The sequence below is a fragment of the Acomys minous genome (genome assembly GCF_964271855.1).
Source record: "Acomys minous genome assembly, chromosome: 8".
NCBI lineage: Eukaryota > Metazoa > Chordata > Mammalia > Rodentia > Muridae > Acomys > Acomys minous.
In genome coordinates, this window is record NC_140489.1 from 102,473,233 (window position 1) to 102,491,534 (window position 18,302).

The window sequence follows — 18,302 nt, forward strand, 5'->3', positions numbered from 1 at the left end:
TGGGGCTGCTGCATCCAGCGGGGTTGGCCGGCAGTAGGACGGTTGACAGGAGCCGGGTAAGGCGCACTGCAGACCCCACAGGGAAAGATGGATCCAAGGCCCGAGGTTCTCGCACTTGGAGCGCTCCAGGGCAGCAAGAGAGTGCTTCCTATAGAAGATGCGGTGAAATCAGACCCAGACCATCCCTGGGCCCTGTCATTGCCATAGGCAGCACGGATGGGTGCAGGGGTGGGTCCTACCTTTAATCTTCAGTCGCTACCACGGGCGGCAGACACCGCCATCATCCCAGGTTTTCAGAGACCCGGCAGGCTGCAATCTAGGCAGCTATGCCCCCACGCCCACACTCCCCCGGGCTGCTGAGAGCAGGTGTGAGGCGCAGAATCAGCCTCTGAGAGCCTTCAGGCTCGAGCTCCAGCTTCAGGGGTCCCTGGAGGCTGTGCTTAAAATAGACTGCTGACAAGAAAGACTATACGGTGGCCCTAAAGGCTTTTTGTTTTTCCCTTCGAATTTCGGAAGTTAGGACTACATGACTCTCAGTTGCTGGGAGGACTATAAAAGCATGCATGGTTTTTACGGTGAGACATGACACACGTTCCCATGGCTAAGACATTTGCTTTAAGCCCTTAGAATGAATCAATTTCCACAAGGGACTAGGGAGACAGACAAAACCTGTCACTAGCATAGCATGACATCATCGCCCTCGCTGAAGTCAGCAGCCCACCATGACAGTAACTCCTAGGTTTAACTTCAGAAAAAAAAAATTAACTCTACTGATAGCCTACTGTGTGCGGTGTTCTTAAGATTCACTGTAGTTTTTGATCCTCAAAATGGCGCCATAGTGAGAGCTGGCCAAAGTATTGAAAATAAGTGACTGTGGAGTGCTCGGCCCTAACTGGGACATCTGTATGGACCCCCTCAAGGTTCAGGGAACACTGTGGAAGAGAGGATGGAACGAAAGAAGAAAGAGGGGCGCTGTGAAATGTGCTGTCTTTAAACATGGTGCGGCTGTGCATGCCTGAGCTTCCTGAAGCTGTGCTTATCTATGCAGGCTCAAGCCAACAGGCCCAGGTAACAGTTCAGCAGGGCTCAAAAAAGTCATGAAGGTGGGAGGGCGATATTTTGAGAGGCGTGGAGGATGATGAGGAAGGAGCTGGGGGTTAGTATGATCAAGACACATTGTGTACATGTATGAAAACGCCGAAGAGTAAATACAAAGATTTTTTTTAAGGTTCTGTAAACTGGAAATAGTGGTGTACACCTTCCTGTTGTGGTTAGTTTATCACTATGGCCTAATAATGTTTATTATCAGGCCTATAATTAGTATTATGGCAGTATTTTCTTTTTATTTTTTTCCTTTGGTTTTCCGAGACAGGGTTTCTCTGTGTAGCTTTGACTGTCTTGGACTCGCTTTGTAGACCAGGATGGCCTCGAACTCACATCGATCCAAAAGACATACGCCACCATGCCTGGCTATGGCAGTATTTTCTAACCCACTAGCAATCAACCAAGACACAGACAGCGTTTATATCTTAAAATAGCCTTATTTAACCGGGGGCAGGGCAGATATTAATCTCCTAAACTACCTCCCATAGTGGGGCAGGCATCCCATACCTGCCCCAATCCCATGCCATCTGCTTCTAATAATTTCTATCAAGCTACCTGCCATGCATAATCTCAAACATTTGCTAATGTTCTTCATCTGGGCCAAGTCTCCATCCACGCCGGCCAGGGCGTGACCTCCTGCTGCTGATAAGCTACTTATAAAGACAGTCTAGGATTCAAAATGACAAAATGTTCCTTAAAATTACTATGTAAGTTCCTTTTTCTTAATAATGGATTATATGTCCGTACTGATCTAAAGGATGGATACATATCAGTCTTAGGCTTATGTAAGGAAAACTAATGTCACACTTCTCTACAAAGACCAGCCAATCTCCTTCCACGGGAGAACTGGAGAACTGGTGCCAAAGGGTAATTGGCCTAAGAGACAGGCTCTGTTGGTCAATGTAAGGACCCAAGATTGGGTGGGGAGACAGGCATGCAAGCATCCACAGAAATGGGTCCCTGTGAGCTGGAGGCTGCCTGGTCTACGTGCTTGCTCTGTGACAGTGTCTTGTAAGACTGAAACATCCCATCCTACCAGGAAGCTCTTTAAACAGGAAGATTAAAGAAAAAAACAAACAAACAAAAAAACTCAAAATAGCTTCAGGAAGTCCCTGAAACTGACCAGACTCACTAGGCCCCTCCCTATTATAGTATAAAAGCTAGACAGACTCTCAGACAAGCAAAGCTGAGACCAGACCAGCTGCCTGGAAGAAACAGGCCCCGGCTGAGGTGCCTAGAAGAGGTACAGGCCAACTGGAGGCACCTGGAAAGGACACTCCGACCTGCTGAGCTGCCTGCAGGCTGTGCAGTGTGCTCCAGGCTCCCAGTTCTGTGAGCTGTCACCCATGCTGGGGTGGGCATTGCTGTTAAAGCTGTCTTTGAGTCACTTCTGTAAGTAACCCCTCACCCACACTTTGGTAAGTTACCCCAATACAACTCACTGGTATCAAGCTGGACTTTGGTGGTATCTATTGTAGGATCCTTATCTGAGATGAGTATGTGTGTGTGTGTGTTCATAGGAAAAGTTTTGTCACACAATAGTGCATTCCAGGCCATGCAGGGCTGCATAACTTGTCTAAAAAAAATGTTCTGTAATTTACAGGTGGGGACTTGAGCAGACATGCACACACCCGTGTCCACAGCAGTCACAATTTGTAAAGAGTGGAGGCAACCCAAGACTCCATCCATAGCCACAAGTGAGAGGGTCAGAGCATGTGGTCTGTGCACACAATAGAACATTCTTCTGACGGGCTACATCACAGATGAACCTTGAAGGCAGTACGCTAAGGGAAGGAAGTTGCCGCTAAGAACAAGCACTGTCTGTTTCCACCCAAATGCAGGTCGTGCCTGTCACACTCAAGGAGACAGACAGCAGAGCGGTGGCTACAAGGAGGAGAGAGGGAAGCAGGCTTAGCATTCAGTGGTGCGGAGCTGCGATTAAGATGGCAGACTCTGGACACACTGGTGGCAATGTGTCCAAATGAACATACCTAAACCCCACAGAGAGCTATGCTTACATGGTTAAAGTGGGAAATTTCACATTAGATCTATTTACCACCATAATAAAAAAAAAAACTATTGTAGGATGGGGTGACTCCTCTCATTTTATAGTGGGGCATAGAAGGCAAACTGAGTGAGAGCCCATCTGAGCACAGCCCCAGGATACCTCCACTTTAGTGCTCCCTCAGCTCGGGCTAGCCCTGTATGACCGAGGGGCTCCCCACTTCCAAAATTCAAAGAATGGAAAAGGATGCAAGGGAAATTAGACCTAGCTGCAGCTGACATAGAGGAGAGGTGTGGCTGGAGCTTGAATTACAGGGCTAACCCAGAGAATTGTACCAACATTTAAAATTATGAAACGAGGAGCCGGGGCCTCTCTCTGATCCAGAATGCTTATCTTCACTGCCGAGCACCCAATTTAGATTCATTGTGTTTAATACAAAGCCCCAGCGCTGCGCAGACGGTCTCCCGACATGCGGTTACCATGGAGACCGGAGATGATCCTCAAAGGGAGCTGTGTAGTAGAAGGAACGTGGCTGCCAGCGCTCAAGAAGCCAAGGGGGCCTGTGGAAAGGGCTCTACGGCAGAGCTGCACAGAGAGACCCTTTGTCACCCTGCTTTCTAGCAAAGGCACTTCTAAGTCTCAAAGTGGGAAAGTTTATGGACCAGCAGGCCCCACAGATGCTCAGTTAAAGTCCAGGCTGTCTACAGATGCCTGAGAGGAGGGTTGACCAGCGCTCCAGTCTGAAGTGCATGAAACTCTACTTTCATGGTGATTCTCTGTGCGTGGTGACTCACGCCCCATAGCTAAGTTGTGACAGCGCCATAAAACTGTTAAGAAAGGATGCCAGGCATGTCCCGCATTTACTGTATTTATTTATTTATTTTTGGTTTTTCGAGACAAGGTTTCTCTGTGTAGCCTTGGCTGTCCCTAGACTCACTTTGTAGACCAGGCTGGCCTCAAACTCACAGTGACCCGCCTGCCTCTGCCTCCCAAGTGCTGGGATTAAAGGCGTGCGCCACCACGCCCGGCTTATTTATTTTTTGTTTTGTTTTTTTGAGGCAGGATTTCTCTGTGTAGCCCTGGCTATCCTGGAACTCACCCTGTAGACCAGGCTGGCCTTGGACTCTGAGATCTGCCTGCCTCTGCCTCCCAAGTGCTGAGATTAAGGTGTGCGCCCCCTCCCACCCCTGCATGCCCTGCCATTTATTAATCTGACAAATGCTATAACCTCTGAGATACAGCTTCCCGCCTAGGAAGGATAGACAGATTGCAAGATCTGCCGGAGAGGGCTTCTGAAAAACCAGGACAGGTGCCTAATGGATAGAAAGTTACTCTGAACAGCAAGTCAGATGTCTGATGGCTCAGACAGGGGGTTGGGGCCCTCTTATTGAAGGGGATACCAGGAAAAGGTCCTGGGGGGGGGAGTGACATGTTTTCAGGTGCTAGCAGGGGTCTGGGATCCCCAGCCTGCTGGGTCTGAATATGCCTCATTTTGAACTCTGGTTTTTACATAGTGGGGAAAACAGACCACCTCAGGGCCATTGAGTCTGGGGCTTAGAGATTAAAGACGCCAAGTCTAAGTGTGCTATGTCTGGCAAAGGGAGAGACAAGCAGCAAGCATGAACCGAGAAGCCAGCCCAGGCCTGATAGGAAACCAATCACAAAGAAGCTGGGAATGTGACAGTGTTTAGAGTTTCAGTCTAGGACAAGTTACCCGTGTCTTGTTGGCTTAGGAGCCTCTAGTCAAGCCAGGGACCCTGAATGTAGAACAAACTCTCTCTCATGTTGGGTCACATTTTCACACTTGGAATTGGAGGGTTACACAAAGACCATACATACATTTACATGAATATCTATAATCACGCCATAAACATTTTTTCCCTTTGAGTAGCATAAGGAAGTTAAGAGGGTTTAGGAACGTAGTAGTTGGTAGAGAGCTTCCCTGGCATATAACAAAGCCCTGGGGTCGATGCCCAGCACTACAAAATCCAAGCATGGGTACACATGCCTGAATCCCAGCACCCGAGTGGTACATGCAGAAGGACCAGGAGATCAAAGTCATCCTCTAGTACACAGTGAGTTCAAGGCCAGCCTGAGCTACAGGAGTCCTGGTCTCCAAGAAAATAAAAAATATAAATTTTATCTGCCCGGGAAGGAACTGTGCTGGGACCATGAACATTTGCCAGGTGCTTGGTTGGTACCACAGTCCACGTTCTTCAAGGGTTTTGGTTTAGAGCCAGCACTAAAAATGGTGGCTTTGTGTACACGGATGTGCAAAGACAAGGCCAAAGCTGGAAGGGTTACTTCTATCTGCTCTGAGGAACGAACTGAAAGCTGCTATAACCAAGTGCGTGGTTCTGGTGTGAAGACAGACAAATCTGGAAGGGCCAGAAAGAAGAGGAAAAAAAATCCAGAAATACCTATGACCAGCTGACTTTTAACAGGGGGAGATAACGTGTCACACAGGTGGTGCTGGGGCACCTTGTCAGCCATATTAGAGAAAACCGGGCACCAACACGTACCATGTGCTATGCAGGAAAACTAACTGAAAGCTGCCACAGGCCTACTTATGTGAGGCTAAAATTATAGAAGAAAACTGTAATGGCGCAAATGTGCCTCTCCAAAGTCACATGCTGGTCAGATGGCCTGGTGCATGCCTATCATCCTGGCACTTAGAAGGCAGAGGCAGCCCATGCTATATACCCAAGACTGTCTCAGAAGACAAGCAAGGGAAGTTCACGTGTTACAAGCGTAACCCCCAAGTTCCTATGCTGATGGTTTTGGACGTGGGACTGAATCGACCCATGAAAATAGGCTCCCAATGTAAACAACAGTGGCTTCCTGGAAACAACACAGATGGCAACCCAGGGCAACGGCTCTCTCTTGTCCTGTGGTGGCTTTCGCCACCTTATGATGTAGCAAGCAGGTCCTCACCAGATTCACTGCCGTGCTCTTAGAATTCCTCAGCGAGCTGATACATCTCTATTCTTTACAGTCTGTGGCATTTCATTCAAGCAGCAGAAAGTGGAAAATCTAGGAGGGCTGCAGAGATGGCTCAACTGTTGAGAGCACTGGCTGTTCTTTTAGTGAACCTGGGTTCAACTTCCAGCATCCACATGGTGGCTCACAACCATCTGTAGCTCTAGTCTCGGGGGATCTGATGCCCTCTTCTGGCTTCCTTGAGCACCAGGCAAGACCATGGTGCGCATACATGTTACATGCAGGGAAAACACCTGTACACATAAAATAAAAATAACACCTCAAAAAGGGGGGTGGGGGTGGGAGAAAAACCTTACTGACTATGGATTTTGTAAAAAACGTCTTGATTCTACCACAAAGAAAATGAAGATGAGGCTTGGCACTTTGTGGGGCAGAGGCAGGTGGATCTCTGTGAGTTCGAGGCCAGCCTGGGCTACAAGAGAGTCTAGGACAGCCAGTGCTACACACAGAGAAACTCTGTCCTCAAAAACAAAACAACACACAAAAAAATAAAAAATAAAAAATAAAAAAAAGAAAGGAAGATGAAAAAGAGATCAACATATAGAACTTCAAAATAAAAATCATCTACCCTTTAAAAGCCATTGTTGAGGGGCCTGGAAGATGGCTCAGTGGGAAAAGGTGGTGGCTGTGCAAGCATGGGGACCTGAGTTTGAATCCCCAGCCCCCACACAGAAGTCAGATACATCTGTAATTCTAATGCTTGTACAGGGAAAATGGGGGGCAGTGATGGGAGAACTCCCAGGAGTCCAAGGCCAGCGAGCTCAGTCGATGCAGCAGAAACAAAAGACACCTGTTTCACGCAGCCATGGGTGCGCACGCCTTTAATCCGAGCATCCGGGAGGCTGAGGCAGGTGGATCGCCGTGAGTTCCAAACCAATCTAGTGTATGTAGTGAGTTTGAGACCATCCAGGGCTACAAGTGAGACCCTCATCTCAAACAAGTTAGGAGGCTAGGGTTGACACCACCTGGGCTGTCCTCTGGCCTCGACATGGGTGCTGTGGCAACTGTGTGCCTACATCTACACACACACATGCACACACACACACACACACACACACACACACATACACACACACACACACATACACACACTCACCCCACGTACACAGCAAATTAAATAAAAGTCATTGTTAAAACTAAGTAAGCAACTGGAGGAAAATATTTACAAAGCAGATATCCAACCTAGGGCTTAATCACTAGACCACATAAACAACTCTTGCTGATAAGAGCCACCCTCCTATAACTGAATTAAAACTTGCAAAAGGCATAAGACACCTCACCAAAGATACCCGTGGGCAGATGAGCACGGAGAAGTACTCAGCCTCCATCACCAGGGAAATGTAAACGGACAGCACAATGCGATGCACCACACGTCGGGATGGCTCGGAGTCAACAAACGGGCCTATCGTGACTGCAGAGAGGCAGAGCAGCTGCTGGGAGGAACATAAACTGTTGCAATCAGCGTGGGAACCAGTTTGATGATTTCCTAAAGAGCCAAACATACACCCACGGTGTGAATGAGACAGCCACTTCTAAGTACTTTCCACGTCTGTCCAAACACAGAGACGTGGCTGCTCATAGGTGCTCTGTCTGCAGGGGCCCCCTCACATAATAACGCTACGCCAGAAAGCAGATAGAGAGGAGGGGAGAAAGGACACGTATCTCATCACTCCAGCTATCTATACAGAAATGCTGGAAATACAGACTAGCCTATGTGGACAGGGAGGTGGCCAGCGGATACCCGGGGCTAGGGAGGCCAGAAGGAACTCGAAAGGCTACAAGGATGTGGGGAAACTATGGGAGGGGCCGACAGATGTGTTTCTTTCTTTCTTTCTTTTTTTTTTTTTAAATTTTTTAATTTATGTGGATTGGTGTGAGAGTGTCAGATCTTGGAGTTACAGACAGTTGTGAGCTGCCATGTGGGTGCTGGGAATTGAACCCGGAACCTTTGGAAGAGCAGATGGCGCTCTTAACCACTGAGCCAACTTTCCACATGCACGGAGGGAGGTCAGAGGAAAACTTTGGGGAGGCAGTTCTCTCCTTCTGCCCCGTGGGTCTCAGGGACTGAACTCTGGCTGCAAGCACTTTTATTGGCTGAGCCTTCTCATTGGCCCTTTTTTCTAAAATTTCTAAGGCCAGGTGAAGAACCTGTCTTGTGTCCAAAAGCTTTCTAAGATGCACATGTGTTAAGCTTCCCTCTGAGCTGCAGATTTCACAATGCAAAGGCCTCTCTGAATTGACAGATTCTTTGCAAACGCCTTTATTCTGGGAAGCAGGGACAGAGAGGAGGTCATTTTCAATCAGAGATGTAAGAATTTTATAAGAAATGACCGATTGCCCTCACACTTATTCTACGAAGGACCAATGTGGCTTTCCTACATTTTTGGATTACCAACCAACATGCAGGCTGACTGAAAACTGCCAGCAAGGTTTTGCTAAGCAAGGCATCCTCAAAGTAGAAGTGGATTCCAATTTTTCCGTTCCCAACTGATGCCTAAAGTTTTAACACCCATTCTCATGAGAGACACAGGCAGGTTTTCTTTCCTTGCTTTTAATTATCATTTATTTATTTTGTTGGTTTGTTTGTTTTGTTTTACGAGACAGGGTTTCTGTGTGTAGCCTTGGCTGTTCTGGAACTTGCCTTGTAGACCAGGCTGGCCTTGAACTCACAGAGATCCACCTGCCTCTGCCTCCTGAGTGCTGGGATGAAAGGCGTGCGCCACCACTCCCCAGCCACAAGCCGGTTTTCAAAGCTCTGCCTTCAATCATGATCAATATACGTATCTAACAAATGCTTACTTAGTGCTTAATAAGCACCAAGTACTGCTTAAGGTGCTTCACAAATAGTAATTCAATAAACATAAATGAAGGGCAACCATAAATCATCCTTTTTCCAGATAAGGACCTCGAGCGGCCTGGAGACATTAACTGGTGTGGGTCACGTCTGTGAGGGAGGGGCTGCCGCTAAGCTTGGGCAGCGTGCCTCGGCTCCACTCCTAACGACTGCACTGAGCGACAGTCAGCTGTTGTGTGGGTGTCTGTTGTGTGGTGAGAGCTGTGTGAGTCTTTGGGCAATCACAGACCAAACGTAAACCGTGGTCTCTGGCCCTCGGATTCTCCTCCACCTGCCTGGGAGACAGACGAACTTAGCTCCGGAAGTGATCTCAGAGACCAGGATGACAAATGACTCCAGGTGTGAGAAGAGGGAGACTGGGACCAAATTCACCACAGAAAGTATGACACTGGGGCACTGAGGAAGTGTGCCACAGATGGGCTGGGAGTAGCTGGGCCAGGCGGGGCGGACAGCTAGGAAGTGGTTCAGACATGAGGTATTCGAAGTAAAGCTCTAGAAATGTAAGCTCAGGGCTTAGATGAGCAGGGAGCCACTGGAGTAGTGAAAGCCTGGATACAGTCAAGGTCAAAGCTGCCGGTGAAGGGGCCGGGGCGACTTTTGACTTTTAAAATGTGTATGTTAGGGGCTGGAGAGATGGCTCTGTGGTTAAATGCACCGACTGCTTTGGCAGAGGGCCTGAGTTCTATCCCAGCACTCATGTGGTGGCTCACAATCATCTGCAACTCCAGTTCCAGGGGAGCCGATGCTCTCTTCTGACCTCCTCAGGCACAGGCAAGCACACGGTGCACAAACAAACATACAGGCAAAGCTCTCACATTAACAACAACAACAACAACAACAACAACAAATCTACACTTGATCTTAGCCAAAAGGCCAAGAAGTGATGAATGAATAAATCTAATCTTACATTTTTGAAATGGCATTTTTACACTGTTATTTACCTATCTATTTACTTTTCTGCGCTGTATTCGTGTGCCCTCTTCTGTGTGGAGGCCAGACATTGATACTGAGTGTCTTTCTTCATTGATCTGCACCTCAGGGTTTAAGACAGGGTCTCTCACTGAGGAGCAGTGAGGGCCGGCAACCTCTCGGGATCCATTTGCCTCACCCAGCACTGGGGTTACAAATTGGTGCTGCTTCTCCCTAAGTGTTGAGGAGCAAATTTAGGTCCAGATATCTTATCCACCGTGCCATCTCCCCAGGCCGAGGATAAAATCTTTAAAAAGCTTAAGTAATTAACAGAACTGTTGAGTAGAGTGCTAACAGAACGTCTGCGACTGTGCGTGTAATTCCTTGTGGCAGGAAGATTTATGACTGCATTCACAGTGACACACACCCTCCCACGGAGGAAGGCAGGGACCCAGGGAAGAAGATGGCACCCAGGCTCCCAGAAAGGAAGCCAGCTTTTCAGCGGCCTCGACCAACTAGGTGAGCCTATTCCGGGTCGGGGCTTGTCCTGATGGGAGAGATTCTGGCTAGGGGTTTGATAGAGCGGGATTTGAGATGAACATGGCTTTGAAGATGGATCGGCTGAGAGACAGGGCACGGCTGCTGGCCTCTAGAGAGCAGCCTTCAGCCAAGAGCCAACAAGAACTGTGCCCTCAGCCTTCTCTAACTGCAAGACATGGGATTCTACCACTAGCGTAAGACCTTAGCGGTGACACCTTGATGACAGCCTGTGAAACTGTGGGTGGCAGAGGACCTGCGCCCGAACCTCCAAACTGCTTTACAGCTAATCAATGGCTATTGTAAACTGAGACGAAAACAGTAATTAGCGACACAGAAGAAAATGAACGGCCCAGCCACCCCTACGGAGGGAAAAAGGGTTTCTTCCAGGTGCCTGGACAGCAAAATAGAAAGAGGGGTGGGCTACCCTGATCCCACCCAGCACGGCTGGGCCAGAGGGGTGGCAGGCAGCCAGGAGGGCAGCAGGGTGTGGTAGCCACTGAGGCAGGTCAATGAACTGGGAGACCAGGGATGATTCCAAAGAAGGCCGGTGAAGGTGCCAGGGTGGCAGAGCGAGAGACACAGGCAGCGCGGGTAGCCAAAGGGGCAGAAAGGGGCCAGAGAGACCACTCGGTAGCTAAGGGTGCTTGCTACACTTGCGGAGGATTGCAGTTAGTCTTCAGCACCCACATCCAGGAGCTTACAACGGCTTGTAGCTCCAGTTCCAGGGGATCCTGTGCTCTTTGGTGTCATTGGGTAACACATAAATAATAATAATAATAATAATAATAATAATAATAATATCATAAAAATAAAATAACTTCAAAAAAGATTGTAGAACACTTATGTGGTGAAGCCAAAGCAAATGGACCATTCCTCAAGGAACCAAAGACCCTAGAAGATGGCCTAGGGTAGAAGCAGGCCCTCCCTGGAGGCTAGCATTTCTCTGACGTGTGTCCTGTCTCAAGTGCTGGATGCTTTGCTGTGTCCCACCTCATTAACATGCCCTAAGCACCGTCCGCCCAGAAGTGCTGACACCCACATTTGTCCGCACAGGGATAGATCAAGCTGCCATCTTCATGGGTGGAGGTCCCAACAGCTTGTCTCAAGTGTGTCAGCTCTGTGACATCTTTATGTGGTCCAGACAATTTAGAGTGCAAGGAAATGATTTGTGTGTGGCCAGTTAGGAGGCCATAAGGTCGTCTACGGAGGTGACTGGGAAAGCAGTGGTTTTCAACGTCCCTAACCTGCAACCCTTTAATACATTTCCTCATGCATGCTGTGGTGATCCCCAACCGTAAAACTGTTCCATTGCTACTTCATAACTGTAACTCTGCTACTGTTATGAACTGTGATGTAAATATTGAACACTCAGGGTATTGGATATGTGATCCCTGTGAAAAAATTATTGGATGCCCCCAAAAGAGTCTTGACCCACAGGTTGAGAACCACTGGTTTAAGGAAAGACCTAATTCTGCCAGGCACGGCGGTACACTCCTTTAATTCATTAGGTGAATGGAATTACATGACTTCAAAGGTCTCTCCCAGCTTTGTACAGGAATAAAGAAATACGTGAACTTCGGAACATCAATTAATAAACGAAACCTTGTGAGCCTGGATTCCCACAGGCAGGAAGCATTACTGCAACACTGAAAGACTAGAAGCATTATTTTAGCCAGAATTAGACAGAAATTGGAGTTAAGGCAAAAGAAGAAAGGCACTAGCAGCCGTTTAAAAGGTTTCGTTCCAAGACAGCGAACTTCAGAGGCAAAACCAGCCTGCCCGATGGGTAAATGAGTTCCTTGGGAGGTATGCTGGCGAAGATGAACACCTAAGGGAGTTCGTTTATGCAGCAGGGTCTGGCATATTGCAGGACCCAGCCAGATAGAACCCTCTGTAGTGGAAGATGGGAAGGGAGGGCGATAGAACCGGTCGCTTTAGTCTATGCCACTTAACAGCTGTCCCACACCTGACAAGTGCTCTTCCTCCATAGGCTGACGGTAAAAAAAAAAACACAAAAAAAAACAAAAAACCCTTGATGCTGACTTTTCCACGGAAGGTGAGCTCTGGGACCCACAGGCCTTAGCACAGGAATGAAGTTGCCTCTGGGACCTCCAAGAAATGGGTCTGTCTCGGCCAGTACTCTGTCTGATGACTACTCTAACCAGCTGCCCACTTCTCTATAATGATTTCCGCAGGGGACATACAGAAAGGTTGAATACAGTGCCAGGGGTGCTCAGCAAGTATAGGGGTGGCAGGCTTAGGTTAGAATTTAGGAGCCCACGTTTAGGGGCCTGGAACTCGAGTGGAAAAACAGATGCAAGTAAGACTGGTAGGCAGGTTACGCTATCAGATGGGATTCAGCTGTCAGCCTTGGCACCTGAGACAAGGCCTGTCAGATGGGCGTCAGAGCACAGCCAAGGCACGCTGCCATTCCATATAGCCAAGAATGATCCCAAACAATCTTCCTGCCAGTGCTTAGAATCACCAGGGTACCTTGAAAAAAAAATATGGATGAGGAACGGCCAGACTGGATTTGCTTGTCTGGGAAAGGGCCTGTCAAAAATTCCCCAAGTGGTTCTAATGAAAGTTGCTTCCAAGGACTGGAAACCACCAGCCTAGGCCATGGTTCTTATAATGTCTTTGGGGAGGAGGCATGAGAGACACACAGGAAGCGTTAGACGGCGGCGCACCTCTGCCCATCGACCAGCATGTTAGTAACGATGCTGGTGCCTCTAGTTTTTAAAAAGCTCATTTTAGACTGGAGAGATGCCTCAGTGGTTAAGAGCACTGGCTGCTCTTCCAGGGGACCCAGGTTCAATTCCCAGTACACACATGGCAGCTCACAACCACCTTTAACTCCAGTTCCAGAAAACCCACAGACACAGATGTAGGCAACACACACACACACACACACACACACACACACACACACACACTTTTAATATATGAAAACAGCAACTGAGACTGATTACTTGGCCATAAAACCACTGATTGACAGCCATCAAACACCCATGTGAGTGTTCTCCGTGGCACAATATAAAGGACAAAAGGATAATCCTAACCTTTTTTTTTTTTTTTTTTGGTTTTGTCTTGTTTTTTTCGAGACAGGGTTTCTCTGTGTAGCCTTGGCTGTTCTGGACTCACTTTGTAGACCAGGCGGTCCTCGAACTCACAGCGATCCACCTGCCTCTGCCTCTCAGAGTGCTGGGATTACAGGTGTGCACCATTGCACCCGGCAATAATCCTAACCTTTCACTAACACCATCGGGTCACTTTCCTTACACCTGCCTCCCCACAGTGGGAGACAGCCAGCCCTCAGGAATGGGATCTGTATTCTTGCAAGTAGTTGGGACTGGAGGGGAAGCCTGTGGTGTGGAGGGGGGTGGGGGAAGTGGTGCCTGGGGCAGACAGGATAACAGTGGTCAAGTGATGGGCTGTGAGTGGGGGCGCAAGGCAGAGCCTGCCGCTGGCTTCAGACTCAGCACAATGGAGTCCCAGATGCTCCTGGCAAAGCCAGGCTTTCAACTATTTTTTTCCCCTAGGCTGGCCTCCAAACACCAAGCATTCACTGGGGGTGCAGGATTCACGACCCAAGTGGGGTCTGTTGGCCAATCACTCAGGAGCTCCCCGCCCCCTCGCCCCAACCCGACCTGTGAGTCTGTTATAAACCCAGAACCTCAGAGCCAATCAGCATTTCCTGCTGGGAGCTAAGCAGATCCGGGATATATCCAGAGTGTGCAGCCTCTGCATGAAGGTCAAAGGGCATGACCAGACCCACAGGTCCACATCAGTCAGTGTCAACCGATGAGCATTCCTTCCACCACGGGTGAGAATGCTTGCTGTAGGCATGGCAACTGGAGGGGAGAGGTGGGGCGAGAGGGAAGAAGGCTGGAAGCACTTCCTTCTTGGGAGGCCTGAGGCAGAACTTCTAAGGAGGTCAGGGGCTTTGGTACCTGACTGGTAGACAACAGGAAGGCTGGGCACAGAGGCTCGCTTAGCAGGTGGAAATAAAAAAGTTCATTTAGAGGTCAGTGAGAGGAGCCATCACGTGGAGGTATTTGCCATGCAATCCTGGTAATGTTAAATTCGATGCCTGGAACCCATGTCCATGTGGAAGGAAAGAACCAATTACACCAAGTTGTCCTCTTACCTCTACATGCACAGAACACACACACACACACACACACACACACACACACACACACACTTAGGTGTCACTGTCACATGGCTTGGGGAAAGGTGCCTATGATTTAAATTCTCAACAATGTATTACACAGCAGCCCAAATCTGCAGAACCGGAGCCTTTAATCCCCACAGGGGTCTTTGGATGTTCTCTGGTATTTTCTGTCCTAATGGCTGCGCAGCTTGGAAACGATCAAGGGTTCCCTTCCTTCCGCCTTGCACAGAACTCTTGTCAACTAGAAAGAGCTGAAGGCTCTCAGGGAGATAAACTGTCGTCCCTGGCTAATGAGGCCCCTGCCGTAGGACAGTGTGGAAACGAGGGCAGAGAAGGTCAGCCTGATTGACTTCTGCGAAGCCGGTAGAGAGCACAGTGACAGGTGGCATCCAGCTCAGGACTAAAGGAAAGCAGAGGCAGCAACCAGCAAGCGATACTTTTTTTTTGTTTCAAGGCCTGAGCATATTACAGAACGGCCCCCCGAGGCCGACTAGAGTGGTGATCAGTCACGTCAAGCTTAACCACTGTAAACCTTGACACTGCCTCCCCGGGGGTTAAGTCATCCGAACCAGTTTGGACGCTGTTGGGCAGCATCATGTCTGTGATACGGTAATACTATGACACTGTGACACTGCGCTGAACACATCTGTGAGCCATACCATGACCTGGCAGTTCCATCTGCAGATGTGCACAGCACTGTGAGCCTGCGTGCTTACTACAAGACAGTCACGGACACATCCACAGAAACAGTCTTTGTAGTGGCCTCCCACCTGAAGGACCAGATGCTCACGGACAGTAGGGTGGATGCACTCTATGCAGAATGCCGCAAAGTCAGGACACACTCAGCAGCTGACGTCATGAATTTCAAGTGAAAGAACTGCTAGATTTCATTTACATTAAATTAACGCAGGCAAACACTCACAACCAATCTACAACAAATACACTAAAAAACCATTGACTGAACTGCTTTGGCTTTATTTATTTATATTCACTTGGAGACATGGTGATAGTAGAAGTTTTGGTTTCTTTAAGAACTCAACTATGTTATATAACCAGGTTTTTGTTTTAATCCCAAGTGTGGGATACGGAGCTGCTTTTAGTTTGTCCAAAGCTGATAACAGCCGTGGGCAGCTCGGAGAGGGGCCCAGTCTTTGCCACCTGCAGATGTTTACATCTGTGGACTCTTAGAGGGTATAAATACCAGAGCCCAGAGCAAGGCTTTGAGGAAATGGATGGAGGAGGAAGAAGGCTGCTTGCTTGTCCTGCTGCGCTCACCATTTGTTGTCACTGGACAGCTAGATATCCTGATGACTCAGGATTTTCCCAAATAATCTGATAACCCTAACCAGCTAGAACTAAGTCTAAAGAGGTCTCCGTCCCCTGTCCCTTCTAACCTTCTTTCTCTCCTACCTAGGGTCAGGGGGTTGGAAGGGAGGTAGAGGCATTAAGGGATTCCAAATAAAATAGAGTTCAAAAGCAGTGCTGGGCCAGGTGGTGGCGGCCCTTGCCTTTAATCTCAGCAGTTGGGAGGCAGAGGCAGGTGGATCTCTGTGAGTTCGAGGCCAGCCTGGGCTACAGAGTAAGCTCCACGACAGTCAGGGTTACATAGAGAAACCCTGCCTTGAAACACTGAAAAGAAGGAAAGAAAATAACCCAAGCAAAACAGACCCTGATGCCAGGCATGGTGGTGCACGCCTTTAGTACCAGTACTTGGGAGGCAGAGGCAGGTGGATTTCTGTGAGTTCAAGGTCAACCTGTCGACAAAGCAAGTCCAGGACGGCCGGGCTAGAGCAGAGAAACCCTGTCTCAAAAAACCAAAAAACAACAACAAAACAGGCCTGGCCTTAGTGCTCAAGGTGGTGACTGGGTATTCTTACTGACTTTAAGAAAAGTCCCAAGTGCCACCACAGCATCCTGCAAAAGGACCCCACTTTATGAGGATGGGGCTCCCTATTTCAGTAGTGAACCATCACCTGTGGAATGCAGGGAAATTTTCAGAGTGGAAGGCAGAGCGTCTACTCCTTTCTCTTCCCCAGGCTGAGACAGTCCTCACAACCAGGGAACCACTGCTCAGAGGCCAGGGTGTGGCTCTTGGGACCTGTTACAACGTGGCCCTCCAAACATCTATTCTGCAGCCTCTGGGTCCGGAAGTGAGTTGGTCTTCACCCCAGGGAGACCTCTAGGCCATCTGTCTTGGATAGACAAGCCTACAGGGCAGTCTACCAGAGCCCAGCCTCTCCTGTGTGTGAAAGCCCTGCTGAATCCTCAGGGTGGGTTTAGGGGACCCGTTAGTCGCTGGGGAGCAGCAGGAACACCTGAGCCCAGGAAACTGAATCGCACAGGGGTAGTCCTCCTGAGCTTGGGGAACTTAGGGTGCAAGACCATGCAGGCCCAAGTGGGACATACAACTTGCAGGCACAGGGCTGGAAACCGACGGACCCCTTTCACCTAGACCAGGTCTACATAGTAAGACCCTGTCTCAAAACACAAACAAACCAGGAGAGAATAACAGAAGATAGCCGCGCCTCATTTATACTTTGTGGCATTTAGAAACCATCGAGAGGTGACTTTACAACCTGTCACAGACATGGAAGCCTTAATTTAGCTTGCCATGCACAAACAAGTCTACCAGATTTACACACACACACACACACACACACACACACATACACACACACACCAATAAACACCAGCTGACTCTCATCTTCCTCTATGTGGTACGTGACATAAAAATAAAAGTCAAGTCAGCCACCGCTTGGTACATGGGTGGAACAGAGCCAAGTGCTTCCTTTGAAATGATCCAGGATGTGTAGCCGAAACCCCTAGTTTAATTGTCACACCGACCCCTAGAAAGAGAAACCCTTCCTGTGGCAGTTCAGAGAAGCCTTGATTCGCGTGAGCCTCGTCTGGAGCAGTCCCAGAAGCAGGCCAAAGCAGCAAAGAGGGAGGCACTCTGAGGACAAAGGAGCATTACCTTGGTCCCATGGTAGAAGTCGTCCACGCAGGTGGCGTTCATGAAGGTCTGGTGGAAGTGGGTGCTGGTGTCAATACCTCCAGGGATCACCAGTTTCCCGGTGGCATCAATCACCTTGGCCCCGCCGGGGATCATGAGCTCGCGGCCCACCTGCTGGATGATGCCGTTCTCGATGTAGACGTCCGCCTCGTGGGTGCAGTCATCGTTCACCACCTTGCCTCCCTTGATGAGGATCCGCACACTGGCTGAATTGGCAAGCATGTTCCTGTGGCGGGGAAGTGGGAACCGGGTTAAGGCGCCATTTTCCTAGTCACCAAAGCCCGCCCCTTCCTCTCAGAGTTCGAGCCCCACAGCCAGTGGGACTAGGGAAGGGGGTGGCCTGAGAAACCTGGTCCCACAGGAAGTCTTTCCCTGACCCCACAGTGGGTTTCATCCGGAACCATGACACGAAGCTGGGCAGGGGGAACTGGGACCCACAGAATCATCACTTTTATATGTGTACAAGTACACACGCAGGTGTGGAAACACATGTGGAGGTCAGAGGTCAACCTTGGGTGTTGTTACTCCTCAGGCATTGTTCACTGTGTGTCTTTCCTTTTTTTTTTTTTTTTTTTTTCCAATCTTTTTAGGCCAGGTGGTAGTGCACACCTTTAATCCCAGCACTTGGGAGGCAGAGGCAGGCGGAGTTCGAGGCCAGCCTAATCTACAAAGGGAGTCCAGGACAGCCTAGGCTACACAG

At 49.0% G+C, this 18,302-nt stretch overlaps 1 protein-coding gene across 2 annotated transcripts in view; it reads right to left on the reverse strand.

Annotated features, from left to right (window-relative positions):
* DPYSL5 (dihydropyrimidinase like 5) overlaps positions 1-18,302 on the reverse strand; it is an 85,098-nt gene that overhangs the window by 31,102 nt on the left and 35,694 nt on the right. For both annotated transcript variants that reach the window (XM_084793056.1, XM_084793055.1), the window contains one exon: positions 17,564-17,828. In XM_084793056.1, the coding sequence (XP_084649182.1) occupies positions 17,564-17,824 (261 nt within the window). In that variant the 5' untranslated portion in view covers positions 17,825-17,828. The remainder of the gene's footprint in view (positions 1-17,563; positions 17,829-18,302) is intronic.